The sequence below is a fragment of the Aethalodelphis obliquidens genome, unplaced genomic scaffold, assembly GCF_003676395.1.
Source record: "Aethalodelphis obliquidens isolate GAN/ISIS:26980383/991018 unplaced genomic scaffold, ASM367639v1 scaffold2, whole genome shotgun sequence".
Lineage (NCBI taxonomy): Eukaryota > Metazoa > Chordata > Mammalia > Artiodactyla > Delphinidae > Aethalodelphis > Aethalodelphis obliquidens.
In genome coordinates, this window is record NW_020837946.1 from 15,327,373 (window position 1) to 15,345,196 (window position 17,824).

The 17,824-nt window shown below is 43.7% G+C and overlaps 1 protein-coding gene across 3 annotated transcripts in view; it reads right to left on the reverse strand.

Annotated features, from left to right (window-relative positions):
* Positions 1–354: 354 nt before the first annotated feature.
* The window catches only part of SGPP2 (sphingosine-1-phosphate phosphatase 2), a 124,525-nt gene continuing 107,055 nt past the window's right edge, over positions 355–17,824 (reverse strand). For all 3 annotated transcript variants that reach the window (XM_027120286.1, XM_027120266.1, XM_027120277.1), the window contains one exon: positions 355–3,862. In XM_027120286.1, the coding sequence (XP_026976087.1) occupies positions 3,311–3,862 (552 nt within the window). In that variant the 3' untranslated portion in view covers positions 355–3,310. The remainder of the gene's footprint in view (positions 3,863–17,824) is intronic.

The following is a 17,824-nucleotide window of genomic DNA, read 5'->3' on the forward strand; positions in this document are numbered from 1 at the left end:
CATACTCATCTGTAAAACACACTCATCTGTTTTACTTACCTTTACCAGCCTCACCTTTAACACTTACCTTTCAATACATAGTGACATTTATCTCTAAGTATGGTTAAGAGGATGCTCTTTAGGATCAAGGAGTTGGAGGATAATTAAGCGTGCAATCTTACCACTTCCTGTTCATCACACCTGTGGCTGCTATGATGCTCACCAACATTTGCACGTGACTGAATCATGACAGCGATAGAAAATTGTACAGCCTCCTGTTTATTTTTGTCGCCTCTTCTCAACTCAGGTCGCCTGAACCCTGAGGATCTGGGGGAAAAAGATCTAGGAAAAAAAAATTCCAAGGTAGCAGAACACTGGGCTTTTAAAGCATTTAATAAATCTTAATCAAAGAAAAATGATTTTATTTTAAAAAGAATAAATTTACATACGGTACATAAGACAGCTGAAAGTTTCCAAAATAGAAACCCGGAGCCTATGGCCCCGAAACACCACATGGTTTGGTTACACTCAGGAAGCATGAGTCGCCTATTTGGGCAAGAAAATCCTGTGCTACACTGTGATCTGCAGGCACGTGGAGGGGCGATTTCAGCTGTTTAGGGTTTTTAGTTCATGGTCTCGTCCGCGTTTTCTTTTGCATATTCTGTTATGGTGCAAGTCCGAGCAAAGCTGGCCTGAGATGATGGCTGTTTAAAATGACAGTCACAGGATGATGTCCTGGTCCAGAGAGGTGGTGGGCTGGGGGCAGGATGAGGACCGCCAGGAACAGGGCGTGTGTTCTTCCTGGAGGGGCCAACGACCCCAAGGGCTCTGCTGTCACCATTTCCAAGTTCAGGACTGGCCAGACCGCAGGTCCTAAGCTTAGATTGGATACATCACGGTGAGCTGGATTCTGAAACTTCATCTCCAGGACTCCGCTCAAGAGAGAGGCTCTGGACCAAGCCTGACGCAAGCCAGCAGGGGGCAGTCTTTCCCCAGAGAGAAAATCCAAAGGTCAGAGACAGAAGGCATAGTCTTTGAAGGGGCGTGTGTGTGCGTGCGTGGAGGAGAGACTGAGAGGGTGTGAGGGTCTAACAGAGTGAAGCGCTGTGTGAAGTGAATGAAGAGGGCTGGCCGAGCTGCAGTTTGAATCAGGTAAGGACTTTTCCAACCAGTTTCTAAGCCACAGAACTGTAGTGCTCAAAAACTAAGCTTGGCCTCACCAATATGCACATTTTATTCTTCAGATGCTATATCAAGAGACTTTGAAAAGCGACCAACCATGACAAATCCATGGGTCTTTAACGAGCTGTGGCTAACATACTCATCCTCAATCCAAATTGTGTAAATACAGCCTTAAATATATAATACAGCTGATCGCAATCCTATTGCTGGGACTTAAAACGAAAGGACATCAGTAAAATTTACACACACACACACAAATGAATCACCCACACCCACTGCTGTGACAGTGATTATGGCCCTTCTCAAAAGATACAAGTGGAAAAGGCTGATCCTTTTGCTAGTTGGCTTCAGAGAAATCAACTAAAATCATTTCGCGTAAATATGAGCTAGCACTGTGACCTCGGGTTTGGCAGCCTGTGGGGACGGAGGTACAGGGAAGTGCCCCGTGCACTGCATTGTGGGGCGGCCTAGGGCAGGGGTGCCCGTGAGCTGGGGCATCTCCCCATCATGGTGCCACAAATACTGGTCAGAGTATGATCTAAAAACAGGCAAACGGCAGGTCATTTTGACCCCTGCCTTCTAACTATGAAAAATGTCAGAAGAATTTGAAGGAAAATTAGGATGTCTTACAATTATTCTTTTCAATAAACTGGAGCATTAGGTCAAATACTAAGGATCATCACAACCAAAAGGCCAGGGTGCATATTCAAAATCAGGAGAAACGGGTGTTCAGTTTTCACGCTGGATGCAGAGGTAAGGGCCTGACTCTCCAGGCAGGCTAATTTTCCCCCGAAGTGTGTGCATGGTGAGGATGCAAGAGGGTTATAAATCGTTGGCTTCAGCAGCTCAGGCGCTACACGCAAAAGACATGTTGTTAATTACATGTTGATACTCACTTTTAAGAACATTGTTGATACCTGTTCCTCCTCATTCTTAAGAACTGGAGAGGAGCCCCTGCAGGGGGTTGTCTGCATAATGACCACCTTCCTAAGTCTAAGGACTCTCCCGAGATTTAAAGGGTGTTGTATTTTGTTGGCTTCTTTTCCTAAGAGAGGCTGATGTGGTTCTTGCATTAATTACCCTTAAAATTGCCAAGAGGTAAGAAAGAGGTGGGAAGATGGAAAGGGAGCCACTGGTTCTATTCAGATGAGCAAATAGATTTAGGAAACTAAGTGGAGGAACAGTGTCGGGGAGGGAGGCCTATTCCCTCTGTCAGGCCCCAGGAAGGATTATGTTCATCTGTTCTTCTACTGATCCACTTTCACGGACAGACAACACTGTCTTCCCAGTTTGTAAGGAAGCAAAAATGCTGAAGCAGAGGGCTTGTCCCAAGTCACTCTGATGCAGGACAGAGCAGGACACTCAGAGGAACCCAGATGAGGTGAGAAGGGAGCAGCCAGTTGGGTTCATGGGTCAGAAGAGGATAGAAATGGTGCCTGGAATCTTGCAAAGTGTACAAACGAGGAGGAGAGGATCCCTGTCCAGTATGCACCTGACAGAGACCAGGATGCATAAGGAAAGCAGGCTCATGCCCATGACCTCGCCAGCTTTGCCCCCAACGTTTCATGCTTCCCAGCGAGGTTCACAATGCTCTTTCCCCCCAAGCAGGCACTGTCTAATGTGATCATCATGACCAGAAAGTCGCCCTGTCCAAGGAACGCAGTTTCATGTGGCGCCCCCTTTCTCTTGGACCAACGTTCCAGTTTTGGAAATGAGACTCAGTGCGGGGCAAGGTCACAGCTGAAAAGGAACGCCCGACGTCCAGCCTCCTGGATCATGCCCGTCTCTTTAGGCTCTCCAGAACCCAGGGGGGCTTGTGGCCGTTCCTAAGCCAGGCCACAACTCCTGCCAGCCCAGGACTGGTCCAAAGTCCAAGTAATGGACAGGGTGGGGCGCCTTAAAGAACTCAGCTGGGGGTCTGCCTGGCTTCATCTGCAACATGACGCTTGCAGGCTAGTGGTCACGTGAGACCATTTTTCCTTCCATAAAGCAGCAACATTTATCTCAGGTATCAGCAAAACAGACATGTGACTTAGGGAATTTTTTTTTTTTTTTTTAAAGAAAAATGTGTTGTCAAAGCTTCCCCACTCAACAGCTTTTTGGTGTCTTGCTCTCATGTCCAGTGAGCTAATTTCCGACCACTTGAGGCTCACAGTAATCCCAGAAACCTGTGTAGCATTGGCACGAAGGTGGTAGCACAGATGCCAACCGACGTGTAGGTGACAAACTTGTAAGGCACTTCGATCTCCAGCCTCTGCCTGGCCTCCTTGTTTCTGGTGACCACCTTGAACCAGGAGTACAACACTTGCAGCGAGAGATTTTGTACAAGTTGACGAACCAGGAGAATCAGCACAATCCCCACAGTAAATTTGGTCAGACCCAAAACTAACAGGTCGCTGGTGAGCGGTGGGATGTTCTGAATAACAGGGAGGGATTCCGTGGGCTTGGACACGAGCTGGAAAAAATGGTTGATCCAGAATCCTATGGTCACCCCAGCGCCGGCAGCCATGATGGTGGTGGTGTCCGCTCTGGTCGGGCTGTAGTAATCAGATACGGGGTAATTGTAACACAGGAAGAATGGTACCACCAGGACACACACAGGGAAGAGGGGGCTGGCCGAGTCCAGGCGATCGATAAGGGTCCAGGCAGGGTAGGTGAGGACGATGAGGATGGCGGTGATCAGGATGCCACCCAGCACATCCTGCAGGAGAGACACGGATGACGTACATCAGGTGAGTGCTCCCCTGTATACAGGTATAATTTTGATTCAAATATAATTGATTTGACATTTAAAATACAATTTTTGTATTGTTTTATAATACTTTCTTTTTGCGGTACGTGGCCCTCTCACTGCTGTGGCCTCTCCCGTTGTGGAGCACAGGCTCCGGACGCGCAGGCTCAGCGGCCATGGCTCACGGGCCCAGCCGCTCCCATGTGGGATCTTCCCGGACCGGGGCACGAACCCGCGTCCCCTGCATCGGCAGGCGGGCTCTCAACCACTGCGCCGCCAGGGAAGCCCTAATACATATTTTTAAAAAGTACAGTTGTAGACATTTGAAAATAGGAAAACTACAAACCACAATCACGCTATTCATGCTATGTCTTTTCTTCCAGTTTTTCTGTCTTTTGGAATAAATTATTTTCTTAATGCATAGCTATAATCACACTGTTCCTTCAATCTATCATTATTATTTTTTTTGAATTCTGTACTTCAAAAAACTTTGGGCTGCGCCACACAGCTTGCAGGATCTTAGTTCCCTGACGAGGGACCAAACCCAGGCGATGGCAGTGAAAGCGCTGAGTCCTAACCACTGGACCGCCAGGAATTCTCTTTATTATTTTTGATTTCATAGTATATCACATGGGCTGTCATGATCTTCACAGAGGTGGCGTCATCCTTTCTTGGCAGGCAGGGGTCGGGGCTGCAGCTGGCTGGAGCAGGAAGCTGGCTGCTTCGGGAGCCACTTCCTAGCAAGCACACCGTCATTACTTATGGAGCGCGTTTGTCTGGGGTGGTTTGAGAAGACGCTGTAGATGTGGTGGTGCCAAAGCTCTGCCATGCCCATCTGGGTACTACCACTCTGTCTTCAGAGACAGAATTTCAAATAGTGTATAGATTTCACCGGGTGCGTGCACCCTGCTTGATTTAATCAATCCTTCTGTACATTTTAGATTCCGGTTTTCTTTCTTGCTTCCTCTGACCCTCCCACCTTCCCTATTTCTTCCTCTTTCTCTCCCTCCCTGCTTGCTTCTTTCCTTAAACTCCTGTTTAAAATATTTTTAACTCCTTAATGTCATCCACTTTCTTCTTCCTTTAGTGTTCTCGCAGCAAACTTCATTAGGTGAATTCTTTTTTTTTTCCCACACACACACTGTATTTTATTTTTACAAGAGATAAATCAACTGACACCAAGCATTGTAAATGCATGACCACAACAAAAGCAACAGTGATTGCAATTACCAAACACGAAACACACTCATACTAGGTCATGATATCGACATTCAGTCCAGGAATCCTCCACTGTAACAGCTCCTTTACTTTGCAGTGAAAATTGATTTGTATATTTTTGCCTCTGAGTCCCTGTGGGATTTTTTTTTTTATTCAAACAGAAAGTCACAAAAACTATAATCATCCTCATCAGTTCACTCAGTCCCATGTAATTAATTTTTTTTATCTTGATCTTCTATGAATTCATCAGTTTTCCATTAGAGTTCTGAAAATGCTTATTCATTCAGTTCAGCAGTATAGTCAGTTACCAGAAACCTGTACTTGTCAGAGTCTTTTGCACGAATTCCTTGAAGATGAAACCCTTTTATAGGAATATTTTTGCAAAAGCATCAGAGTACTCCCAGAACTGTCTGTAAGTGACAAAAGACTTAAAAATGACCACAGTTAAAGATTTGATGAAAGTTCATACTAATGCAATTGACAAGGAAATTTAGTTATTTCTGAGATATACATTTTAAAGTGATAACTAGAATTATGACTTATAACATTGTACCAGAACATAAGATTTTTAGAAATTTCATGTAATGTCTGAAACATTTATATTAACATATTTCCATACAAATAAGGTGAATTCTTAATGTAACCAAGAGATGAATACATCTAAGTCAGAGAATGAGGAGCTTGCTGTGGTTTTGTTACAAAGTTTCACATGGATTATTTTGAAAGTTTACCATTGGAAAATTGAAACACTTTCCTCAATGTATTGGAAAATCTGGGAAACACCAAAAAGTAAAACACATGCATTGTGGAAAAACTGGAAAGCACTGAAAAGTATAAGAAAAAAAAACCCAGATCCTTATTTCCACCACCTACAGTTAACGCTGTCTATATTTTGGCGTGTTGCCTTCCACTTTTTTTTTTTTTCATATAAACATAAAGTAGAACTCTAAGGGCTTAGGTTTTTTGTTTTTCTAATAGCTTCATTATTTCTCTTGTTTAGTTTCTAATAAAATGACATCTGATTTGAGTGAACAATGGGTGAGAATCAGACCTTAGAAATAAACACTGAGGCTACAGCAAATTTCACAGATTAGTGGGCATCCATTCTTCCTTCCAGTGCCCATGTGTGAGTGCCTGCTATATGCCAGACACAGTGCTGGAGGATCCAGTGTGAGCCAAACAATCACCACCACACCTAGGCAGAGCTTACAGCTTAGTGGAGAGACAGAGGATTACTGCTGTTGAAGAGGGAAAGGGATAAGCCTGTGGATCGTGATGGTCCCTTGGGGCTGGAGAGTAAAGAGTAAACACAGGTAGGAGACACTTCCCACAGGGCCCTAGAGTCCAGTCCGCTTCCTAAAGCCTGCATCCAGGGAGCAACGTGAAGCCACTGATGTCGCTCTCATTGGGTACCAACATGACAAGAGTTTCTGACTGCAGTGAGGAGAACAGATAGGACAGGGGCAAGCGCGGGGGAAAGCCTTGTGTCGCTGCATGTCCTTCACGTGGCACCTGGGCTTTACCTGTTCTTACTTCCGCCATCATCCTTCTCTTCAAATATCCCTCAGGCTTCACGGTCTCCATGATCTTTCTCCCCATGACCTTCTCCTGTGCTATGATTATGCACGGATGTTACTTTATTTTGGGGGAAAAAAAGGAACAATCCTTCATTTAAGTTTCCTGGTTACCAAAACTTGAGCCAAACTCTTGAACTGAATTTTCTACACCTGTCATCTCCACTTCTGCACCTTGAAACACAAGTGCTGTCAACCTAGACCTAGATGATACACCATTCTCAAAGGCCACTTACTAGACATTTGCTGGTTGCTTCTTGAGCATCTGTCTTTGACCCAATAGCCTCATACCTCCCCTTGGGGACCCATGAAGTTCTGGAAAATTATGGAGGTGGAGCACATGACCTAGGTAGGCCAATCAGTGCACTGTATCTCCTGGTCACCGTGATTGGTGCAGGGGTGGTCATGTGACCTACACCAGTCCAATCAGACAAAATTGTGGGGGTTTTGCTTGCAACTCTTGGAAAGAGATGTTCTTTCTCTTTGTGAACACTGGGCCCTGTGGGCTGACACCCTTCACTTAGCAGACCTTTCATATTCAGCTTTTATTAATATTACCCTGCACCATCTTGGCTCTTCTCTGACCTCTAAGAAGTCTCTTTCTTGGTTTCCTCCTTTAGATCCTAAACAGGCATTTTCACAGATTCTGTCTTCAGGCTCTGTGTGTTTTTCTCTGTTGAATAGTTTGTGTAGTTTCTATGTTGTGTTAGTTTCTGCTGTACAACATTGGAGACATAGATTTGAGTGTCACGCTGGTAGAGAATGGAGAGATGAGGCCATGGACCTACACAAACTTTTCAACAGAAAAAAACATGTAGAGCCTGAAGACACAGTCTGTGGAAACGCCCATGTTTAGATGCTCCAATAAAAATTTTAATTTCAAAAAACCGGTCAAATAAGCTATTGTATAGTCATTGAGTGGAATACTATGCAACAATAAAAAAGCGAAGTACAAAAGAAAAAAAGAACAACTATGTCTCCAGGTGTCTCTCTCCAACTTTAGTCCTGCCTCTTTAGACTGAAAGCTAGAAATTTTCATTCAGACGTCCTGTCAGCGCCCCCAAACCAACTTGTCTAAGATAAAAGTCACCAAAATGAAAAATGAGTAAAGGAAATGAGCACTTTATAGGAAAAGAAATACACATGCTTCTTAAACATATAAAATATACCTAAATTTACTAATAAGAAGTGGAAATTAAGTTATGCTGAAGAGAAATTAAAATTTGCATTCACACAAAAATCAGTACACAAATGTTTACAGCAGTTCTATTAATAATCACCCAGAACTGGAAAAAAGAAACCCAATGTCATTCAAGGGGTAAATAAACTGTGCTACTTTCATACAACGGATACTTCTCAGCAATAAAAAACAACAAACTACTGATGGAGGTAACAGCTTTGATGAAATCTCCAGGAAATTATGCTGAATGGAAAAAGCCAGTCTCCAAGGGTTACATGCTGTGTGGTTCTATTTATATGACATTCTCTAAAAGACAGAACTACAGGGATGGGGAACAGATCAGTGGTTGCCAGGATCTAGGGGCAGGGGGAGGGTGTGACTACAAAGGGAGAACATGGGGGACTTTTTTGGGGTGACGGAGCCATTCTGTGTTGCGGTGGTGGTTACTCAGATCTATCCCAGTGTTAAAATCCAGAGAACTATACATCCAAGGCAAAATCAATTTCACTGTCCGTTCATTTAAAAAAATAAAATAAAATATGACATTTTAAACAAAAATAAAAAAGCTGGTGGCCTCTTTTGTTTTCTCTAAATAACAGTGTTGTGCATGCTGTGTGTGAACCACTGCTCTGGAAACCCAGAGGTTCCAACGTGACCCCACCCTCCCTCCCCTGCCCCACAAACCACTGAGAATGTACCCCTCACCTATCAGCATTAACAAAATTCAAAAGTTCGACAGTATTCTGTTGATGAAACAGTAGTTGGGGGCAAAGGGACTCTTGTCTCTCAATCATATGAATGCAAAATGGCACAACACTTATGGGGAGGAAGCTGGCAATATTTTTAAAAATTATACATTCATATAACCCCTGACGAACAATCTCACTCTAGGTCTTGACCGTGGAGATACACCTGCCTGTGTCTGTAAGGAAGTATTTACAAGCTGTCCATTGTAGTATTGTTTGTAATAGCAGGACCCTGGAAAAATGCCAAGCTCTACCTAGAGGGGCCAGTTAAATCTAAGCGTGGTCTATTCATACAATGGAATACTCTGCAGCTGTAAAAAGGATGAGGAAGCTCTGGTGTGGAAGTTTAAAACACATGGTACTGAACAGTATGTACAGTATGCTACCATTTTCCATTTTTACAACGGTGGTAGAATACATGGATACATTTTTACATGATACACAAACCGGTTCACTTGAATGGCAGGGGGTGGAGCTGGCAAGGAGGCTTTTCACAGGATACCCTTGTGTACCTTTTGAATTTTTTTTTTTTGGCCACACCACGCGGCTTGCAGGATCTTAGTCCCCTGACCAGGGATCAAACCCGGGCCCCCTACAGTGGAAGCGTGGAGTCCTAACCACTGGACCACCAGGGGATTCCCCTTTTTGAATTTTATATCATATAAATGTACTGCCTACTCTAAAAAATTAAGTGAAAATAATTCGGTCTCTCCTCTTCCAAACAGGATCTGCCTTTCAATTCCCCACATGAAGTGGGGATCTGAGGTGAGTCTAGTGGTGTCCTCCACAGGGGACTGGGCATTGATGATGGAGGCATGCTACTGTCCTGCTGAAACATCACCTGCTGAGGACTGAGGACGTCTTTCTGCGAGTTTTAAAGGAAAACACAGTTTGAGGGGAGGAGCAGGGCCAGGCACAATGAACTCAATACTCCACACAAGCCTCTACTTTCTCAGTGGGGAGACGAGGTTCTGCCACTCCGAGTGTCTCCTGGCAGCCCCACTGAACTCGAGTCTGAGCCCTGAGGAAGTCAGAGAGGACGGAAGAGTCATGTTGCCTCCATCTGTAAAACACAGAGCTAAAGAATGCTGCCTGGGGCTTCCCTGGTGGCGCAGTGGTTGAGAGTCCGCCTGCCGATGCAGGGGACGCGGGTTCGTGCCCCGGTCCGGGAAGATCCCACATGCCGCGGAGCGGCTGGGCCCATGAGCCATGGCTGCTGAGCCTGCGCGTCCGGAGCCTGTGCTCCGCAACGGGAGAGGCCACAACAGTGAAAGGCCCGCGTACCGCAAAAAAAAAAAAAAAAAAAAAATGCTGCCTGGGGACCCTTCCGGCAGAGGGCTCTCCAAAGGGAGGAACCCATTCTGCCTCATACCTCCAGGCCACAGTGCCCCATGTGGGCACTTTATGACACCATGACAAAGGTAGAGCATCTGTATCATCCACTGTGGCCCTTGAATTAGAGTCAAGGGCACAGATCTGCTTTGCCTGGTGAAGCAGCCCAAGAGTCACTGGTGACACGCAGAGCAGCAGGGAAGGATGCCGATGGGGCAGGGACGGCAGAACTCAGAGAAACAACAGCATATCCTAGACCGGCTGCTGGGACAACACCAGAAGGCTGCTGGGCCTGGAGGGCAGTGGGCACGACCAAGTTGCTCGAGGTCACAGCCTGGGCAGAGAGCAAGGGACCCAGCAACGTTATCTTCACATCATGGTGTCCGACAGGCCAACCGTGGTGCTAGGGACTCGGACTGGTTCCTGAGCAGATGTGAGACTCCTTTTGCAAAGTCAAGACATTTTTCATGTGGGCATTTCTGTTAGGGTTGAACTGTGTTTAACGCCCCCATTTCTGTAGGGGTTAAACACAGTTTTGCAGAGGACTAGAGGTTCAGAGTGACCCTGTAGGGCTCAGAGAAATTCATTACTTATACATATTTCTGATGATGGACAGCCCCCCACCCCCAGGCTCCCTGGCTGCAGAAGCTCAGAGTCCTAATGACTTCCTCTCACCACCTCTGACCAGCAGTCACAGACCCCCCCTCCTTCATTCACAAGCTCCTGCCGTCACCTCTGAACGCCCACTCCCCCACCCAGACCTTCATTTCCCCGCCTGCCGGCCAGTCTCCTGTCCACAGCATTCACTGACCGCCTTCCTAGTTGCTGTTTCAATAACCAATGTTCGCCAGTTTTAGTGTGCATTGGAATCACTTAGGACAATTATTAAGATGTAGATTTCAGAGACCTGCCCTGATTCTGATCTGCTGTGTGGCCCAGGAGCCTGCATTTTAACACCTCAACATGATGCTGATGTAGTGAGTCTGAACAGAAACGACTCTGAGAAATACCAGCCTCTCGAGGGACTGAGTCCTGCTTCAGATGGGTTTGATTAACCTACCATTCCAGGGTTTACTCTCACTCCTTTCCCATTTGAACATTCCACGCCAGTCAGATAGGTCTCCTTGCTTTTCCCAAACATGTCTTGCACAATTTTATCATAGTTTTTTTTGTTTGTTTGTTTGTTTTTTTGCGGTACGCTGGCCTCTCACTGTTGTGGCCTCTCCCGTTGTGGAGCACAGGCTCCGGACGCGCAGGCTCAGCGGCCATGGCTCACGGGCCCAGCCGCTCTGCGGCATGTGGGATCTTCCCAGACCGGGGCACGAACCCGTGTCCCCTGCATCGGCAGGCGGACTCTCAACCACTGCGCCACCAGGGAAGCCCCTTTATCATAGTTTTACGTTCCTTTTATGTACGGCACATTTTAACCATCCTATCTATCAAGATCTTATCAGCTCATCTAAGGCTCAGCTCAAAAGCTACTTCCTTTCCAGAATATCTTCCTGTACCTCCAGTTGGAAATAACCTGTGCCTGAACTGAATGTAAAGGTACTTGCTTAACAGCACTCAAAAAGCCCCTCTTTTTTTTCTTTTAATTTTATTTATTTTTTTTATACAGCAGGTTCTTATTAGTTATTCACTTTATACATATTAGCGTATATATGTCAATCCCAGTCTCCCAATTCATCGTACACACACCCCCTCCCGCTGCTTGCCCGCCTTGGTGTCCATACGTTTGTTCTCTACATCTGTGTCTCTATTTCTGCCCTGCAAACCGGTTCACCTGTACCATTTTCCTAGATTCCACATATATGCGTTAATATACGATATTTGTTTTTCTCTTTCTGACTTACTTCACTCTGTATGACAGTCTCTAGATCCATCCAAAAAGCCCCTCTCTTAAATTGCCTTTGCTGTAGTTAGGTGTTCACATGCTTTTCTCCTGAGTTGATTATGACAGTCTGATCAGCGAGGAGGAAGTACTCTTGCAACTGGACATCATTCCTCAAAGCTCCTAGCACAGTGCCTAACAGGTAGCAGATACTCAGTTACACAGATTACGGGAATTTAATGCCTTTCTCTTTCCTGAATATCCACAATATTTAAAACCCACTGTTACCATACATCAAAGAAAATGTGCCTTCCTTCCCTCTGTCTTCCTTTGTAACTGCAGTTACCAAATTCCCGGGCACCTGGTTGGAATATTAGTCGTAAACTCATTCTGTTCCTCTTCAGTGCATCAGGAGATGAGACAGTTTTGGTCCACAGCCCTAGCATTTGAGGCGAAAGTAATTTGGGCCAACATGGCTGCTGCTGTACAGGTTTTTCCTTCTAGCCACACAGTTGGATTTTTAGCCATAAAAGGTGGCATTGTAATAAAGACAATTTAGGTATTTCTTCTGGAAGACCCCTCATGCCACGGAGCAACTAAGCCTGTGCGCCACAACTACTGAGCTTGCGCTCTAGAGCCCACGAGCCACAACCACTGAAGCCCGCGCGCCTAGAGCCCGTGCTCCGCAACAAGAGAAGCCACCGCAATGAGAAGCCCGCGCACCGCAACGAAGAGTAGCCCCTGCTCACGCGCAGCAATTTAGACCCAACGCAGCCAAAAATAAAATAAATAATAAAAATAAAAAATAAGGACCAGAGTGCTTGAAAATTCAAGGACAACTTCTTTACACTAATTTTTTCAAGCTACTAAATTCACAGAAATGAAAAACTCACAAAATCTTCATCTCAGGATTGGACCTGCTGTTTTCATTTTAGCAAGTTCTAAATGAGGAGGTGATTTCTTTGGAACTGCACAGACATGTGTTTGGCACAGTGCACGGGGCCAGAGGGAAGAGTTCACAGTTCTCTGGAATGGCCAAGGTGAGCTGTGGAGCAGAGGACAGTGTACAGAGCACACAGCACTGACGTGTGGAGCCACTAGCCAGCCCTGGGATAATTCTGTCCAGAAAAGGTGGATTTGTGGCAGGGGGGAGGGGTGGAGAGAGAAGAATGTGTGTGGTTTATAAGGAGGTAGGAACGCTATGGAAGATGGGTAAAAGATAATGATGCAAAAAGCATGATAAAGAAAAGAAGTTAGGGCAAATATGGCAGAATAAATGTGCTTTACTTTGCAAAAAACACATTTAAAACTCCTTTCCAAGAAGAACATAATTAGACTACAACACACACAAAATATTCAGCACTTAGAGCCAGTTATTCCACTCCTAGGAATTTATTCTAAGAAAATAATCAGAGAGGGACTTGCTGGTGGCGCAGTGGTTAAGAATCCCCCTGCCAATGCAGGGGACACGGGTTCGAGCCCTGATCCGGGAAGATCCCACATGCCGCAGAGCAACTAAACCCATGCACCACAACTACTGAGCCTGCACTCTAGAGCCCGCAAGCCACAACTACTGAGCCAATGTGCCGCAACTACTGAAGTCTGCGCGCTCTAGGGCCCGTGCTCTGCAACAAGAGAAGCCACCGCGATGAGAAGCCCGTGCACCGCAATGAAGAGCAGCCCTGGCTCACTACAACTAGAGAAAGCCCGCGTGCGGCAACGAAGACCCAACACAGCGCCCCCCCAAGAAAATGAAAGAAAGAAAATAATCAGAGAAGAAGCTACTCACAAAGGTTTTTGGATAGGGATGATTCTTGCTGAGTTATTTCAACCTATACTGATGAAGTCCAAAAAGTAACTAACACATGCTCCACCACAGAACAATCAGAAAACACAAATAATCAAAAAGAGCATAAAAAATGGAGCATACATCGTAATAAGGAAGAATCTGGAAAGACATAAATCAGGCATGGTATAATGCTGTTTTCACCAACGAGTTAAAAATACATATTGCTTTCTTATTTAATAACACAGCAGGATCATTTTCCATTTGAAAAGAAACATTTCTGCAACCTCTTTTTTTTTGTGGTTTCGAAGTATCCATAAGTGAGATAATATCAAGCAGAATACAAACTCTACATAAAGGATGATCCTAATTCTATATAAATACACACTTGCATGCATGGAGAAGGAAATAAGACTAAAATATTAACAGTAGTTTTTCTGTTTGGATATCACAGATGATGACTATCTTCCCCATGCTTTGCAAATATTTTCTAAATTTTCTAGTCAACACCTTTATTATAATAAAATATAATCAAGGCAAAAAATCAGCATGTTAAAATCAGAATGTTTCAAAATAGACAAGCATGGAATTAATTGATGCTTACAAATTTTCACATCATGCAAAAAAAAAATAATGAAACGCCCCCAGGAATCTACATGATAATCAAGATACCATTCTTCCGTGATGTAAGTAACATTTAAAATAAAAGCATATAAGATGCGTTGCCAGTGCTACGGTACAAATCACACTGAAACATAATAAACCTTTAATTCAAGTTACCATCAAGATTTAAATGAAGCCTTTTAAATTATTTGGGGAAAAAAATCATTACATTAACCTAACCTTTTCTAAAGTTAAAACGCAGAAAGATCTAAATGGCTTTCATTTTTGTACCTATTCTCATTTTCAGTTATAAAAGTTAGTATACAGATAAAAGCTCGAGCTTCATTATATCTCTTTACCGAAAATAATAATGAAGACAGGCAATCTAAAGTGTTTAGGAAAGAATCCTAATGGAGTTATCCCAAACATCAGAACAAATTTTAGTGAATGCTATATAAACACATAAAATAGTGTTTTTATTCTGAGCCCAACAGAAACACTCCTCCTTTTGGGAAACATCTCTAGATATTTCAACAGCAGGCCCTAACCCTGAGAACTCCCAGCTGTTGTGAACTCTGACCCTATATCACATTCCCATATGCGGTTTACAGGGAAAAATTTACATTCTTATCTCCAAACATCTTCACTGAAGAATGCTATTGAACACACCAAAACAACACAGGGTTAGCTCACCAGAAAGAAGGGGAGAACGAACCCATTCATTCAATTGTTCGGAAAGAATGCATTCAGATCTTGGAACTATTTATGCCGAGAACTCGATGATTCTGGCATCTTCCCCTCTGCCAGGTCCCCTGCTGAGAATGTGAAGGGCCCTCTCTGCCCTTGGCTGCCTTCAGAGAGCAAGCTGAAGCCAGGAGCAGAGTAAGAGCCAAGACCCACTTTGTGGATGCAGTGAATGCTCTGAACGCAAGCAGACCCTGACATTAAAACGGACTTACAAAAAAAACCCCAAACCCTCAAACCCTCCCTACAATTATTTTAGAAAATAACTTTTAGTTATAGGTCCATGTTTCCTAGTTAATACACTCAGAATACTGATTCTTTTCCATGCTAGCTCACAATTCATTCAATTTCTGAGAAGAATGCAGATGAGATTCAACAGAAGCCAAATGGTAAGAGGGAGGCAACATTGTTCATGAATATGAATATAAATGATACAGAGAGAAACTACATCTTATGTAATTAGCATATGTATAGGCGAGAAAGAGTGAATGCCTAAGTTCAAAAATATTAATTTCCTATTGACACACCAACGCCCACAGGGATCAGTCAAAAGCAGGAAGATTTACCTTGCCACGTGGTGTAAGCGTAAGCAGCAGAATCTCCTGACAGTCCCAGCTCTCTGAGTGGGCACTGTGTCATGCCTGTTCTCTGAGCCACCTCAGATATCCAAGCACAAATCCAGGGCTAAGGATCACTAGGCATGGAAATCTACAGTGACTCTGAAAACCCGCTGGAGCTCAGGAGTAAAGACAGGAGGTAGAAAAAGGTATGCCAGCTTTCACCTTCTGCTGTGTTAGAATAAATGCCCACTTGGAAAGTGAGACTATTTAAACCTTCATTAGAAATCATGTTGACACCTTTAACAGAAAATGGTTTCTTGGACAGAAGGTAGAAGACCTCTTCTGGGGGCAAAGCGCCGGAGGATAATAGAAGGAATAATACTTGGTTCACCTCACTGCTTGCTATTTTTTTTGTAAAATCTTTATTGGAATACAGTTGCTTTACAGTGTAGTGTTAGTTTCTGCTTTATAATAAAGTGAATCAGCTATACATATACATATATCCCCATGTCTCCTCCCTCTACCTCTCCCTCCCACCCTCCCTATCCCACCCCTCCAGGTGGTCACAAAGCACTGAGCTGATCTCCTTGTGCGATGCAGCTGCTTCCTACTAGCTATCTATTTTACATCTGGTAGTGTATATATGTCCATGCTGTTCTCTCACTTCGTCCCAGCTTACCCTTCCCCTTGTCCTCAAGTCCATTCTCTACGTCTGCGTCTTTATTCCTGTCCTGCCCCTAGGTTCATCAGAACCTTTTTTTTTTTTTAACATTCCACATATGTGTGTTAGCATACGGTATGTTTTTCTCTTTCTGACTTACTTCGCTCTGTATGACAGACTCTAGGTCCACCCACCTCACTACAAATAACTCAATTTCGTTTCTTTTCATGGCTGAATAATATTCCATTGTATATATGTGCCACATCTTCTTTATCCATTCATCTGTTGATGGACACTAGGTGCTTCCATGTCCTGGCTATTGTAAATAATGCTGCAGTGAACATTGTGGTACATGACTCTTCCCGAATTAAGGTCTTCTCAGGGTATATGCCCAGTAGTGGGATTGCTGGGTCATATGGTAATTCTATGTTTAGTTTTTTAAGGAACCTCCATACTGTTCTCCATAGTGGCTGTATCAATTTACATTCCCACCAACAGTGCAAGAGGGTTCCCTTTTCTCCACACCCTCTCCAGCATTTATTGTTTGTAGACATTTTGATGATGGCCATTCTAACCAGTGTAAGGGGATACCTCATTGTAGTTCTGATTTACATTTCTCTAATGATTAGTGATGTTGAGCATCCTTTCATGTGTTTGTTGGCAATCTGTATATCTTCTTTGGAGAAATGCTTACTTAGGTCTTCTGCCCATTTTTGGATTGGGTTGTTTGTTTTTTTGATATTGAGCTGCATGAGCTGCTTGTATATTTTGGAGATTAATCCTTTGTCAGTTGCTTCATTTGAAAATATTTTCTCCCATTCTGAGGGCTGTCTTTTGGTCTTGTTTATGGTTTCCTTTGCTGTGCAAAAGCTTTGAAGTTTCATTAGGTCCCATTTGTTTATTTCTGTTTTTATTTCCATTTCTCTAGGAGGTGGGTCAGAAAGGATCTTGCTGTGATTTATGTCACAGACTGTTCTGCCTATGTTTTCCTCTAAGAGTTTTATAGTGTCTGGTCTTAAATTTAGGTCTTTATCCATTTTGAGTTTATTTTTGTATATGGTGTTAGGGAATGTTCTAATTTCATTCTTTTACATGTAGCTGCCCAGTTTTCCCAGCACCACTTATTGAAGAGGCTGTCTTTTCTCCATTGTATATTCTTGCCTCCTTTATCAAAGATAATGTGACCATATGTGCGTGGGATTATCTCTGGGCTTTCTATCCTGTTCCATTTATCTATATTTCTGTTTTTGTGCCCGTCACTGTTGGCAGATGACATGATACTATACATAGAGAATCCTAAAGATGCTACCAGAAAACTACTAGAGCTAATCAATGAATTTGGTAAAGTAGCAGGATACAAAATTAACGCACAGAAATCTCTTACATTTCTATGCACTAATGATGAAAAATCTGAAAGAGAAATTAAGGAAACACTACCATTTACCACTGCAACAAAAAGAATAAAATACCTAAGGACAAACCTACCTAAGGAGACAAAAGACCTGCATGCAGAAAACTATAAGACACTGATGAAAGAAATTAAAGATGAAACAAACAGAGGGAGAGATATAACATGTTCTTGGATTGGAAGAATCAACATTGTGAAAATGACTATACTACCCAAAGCTATCCACAGATTTAATGCAATACCTATCAAACCACCAGTGGCATTTTTCACATAACTAGAACAAAAAATT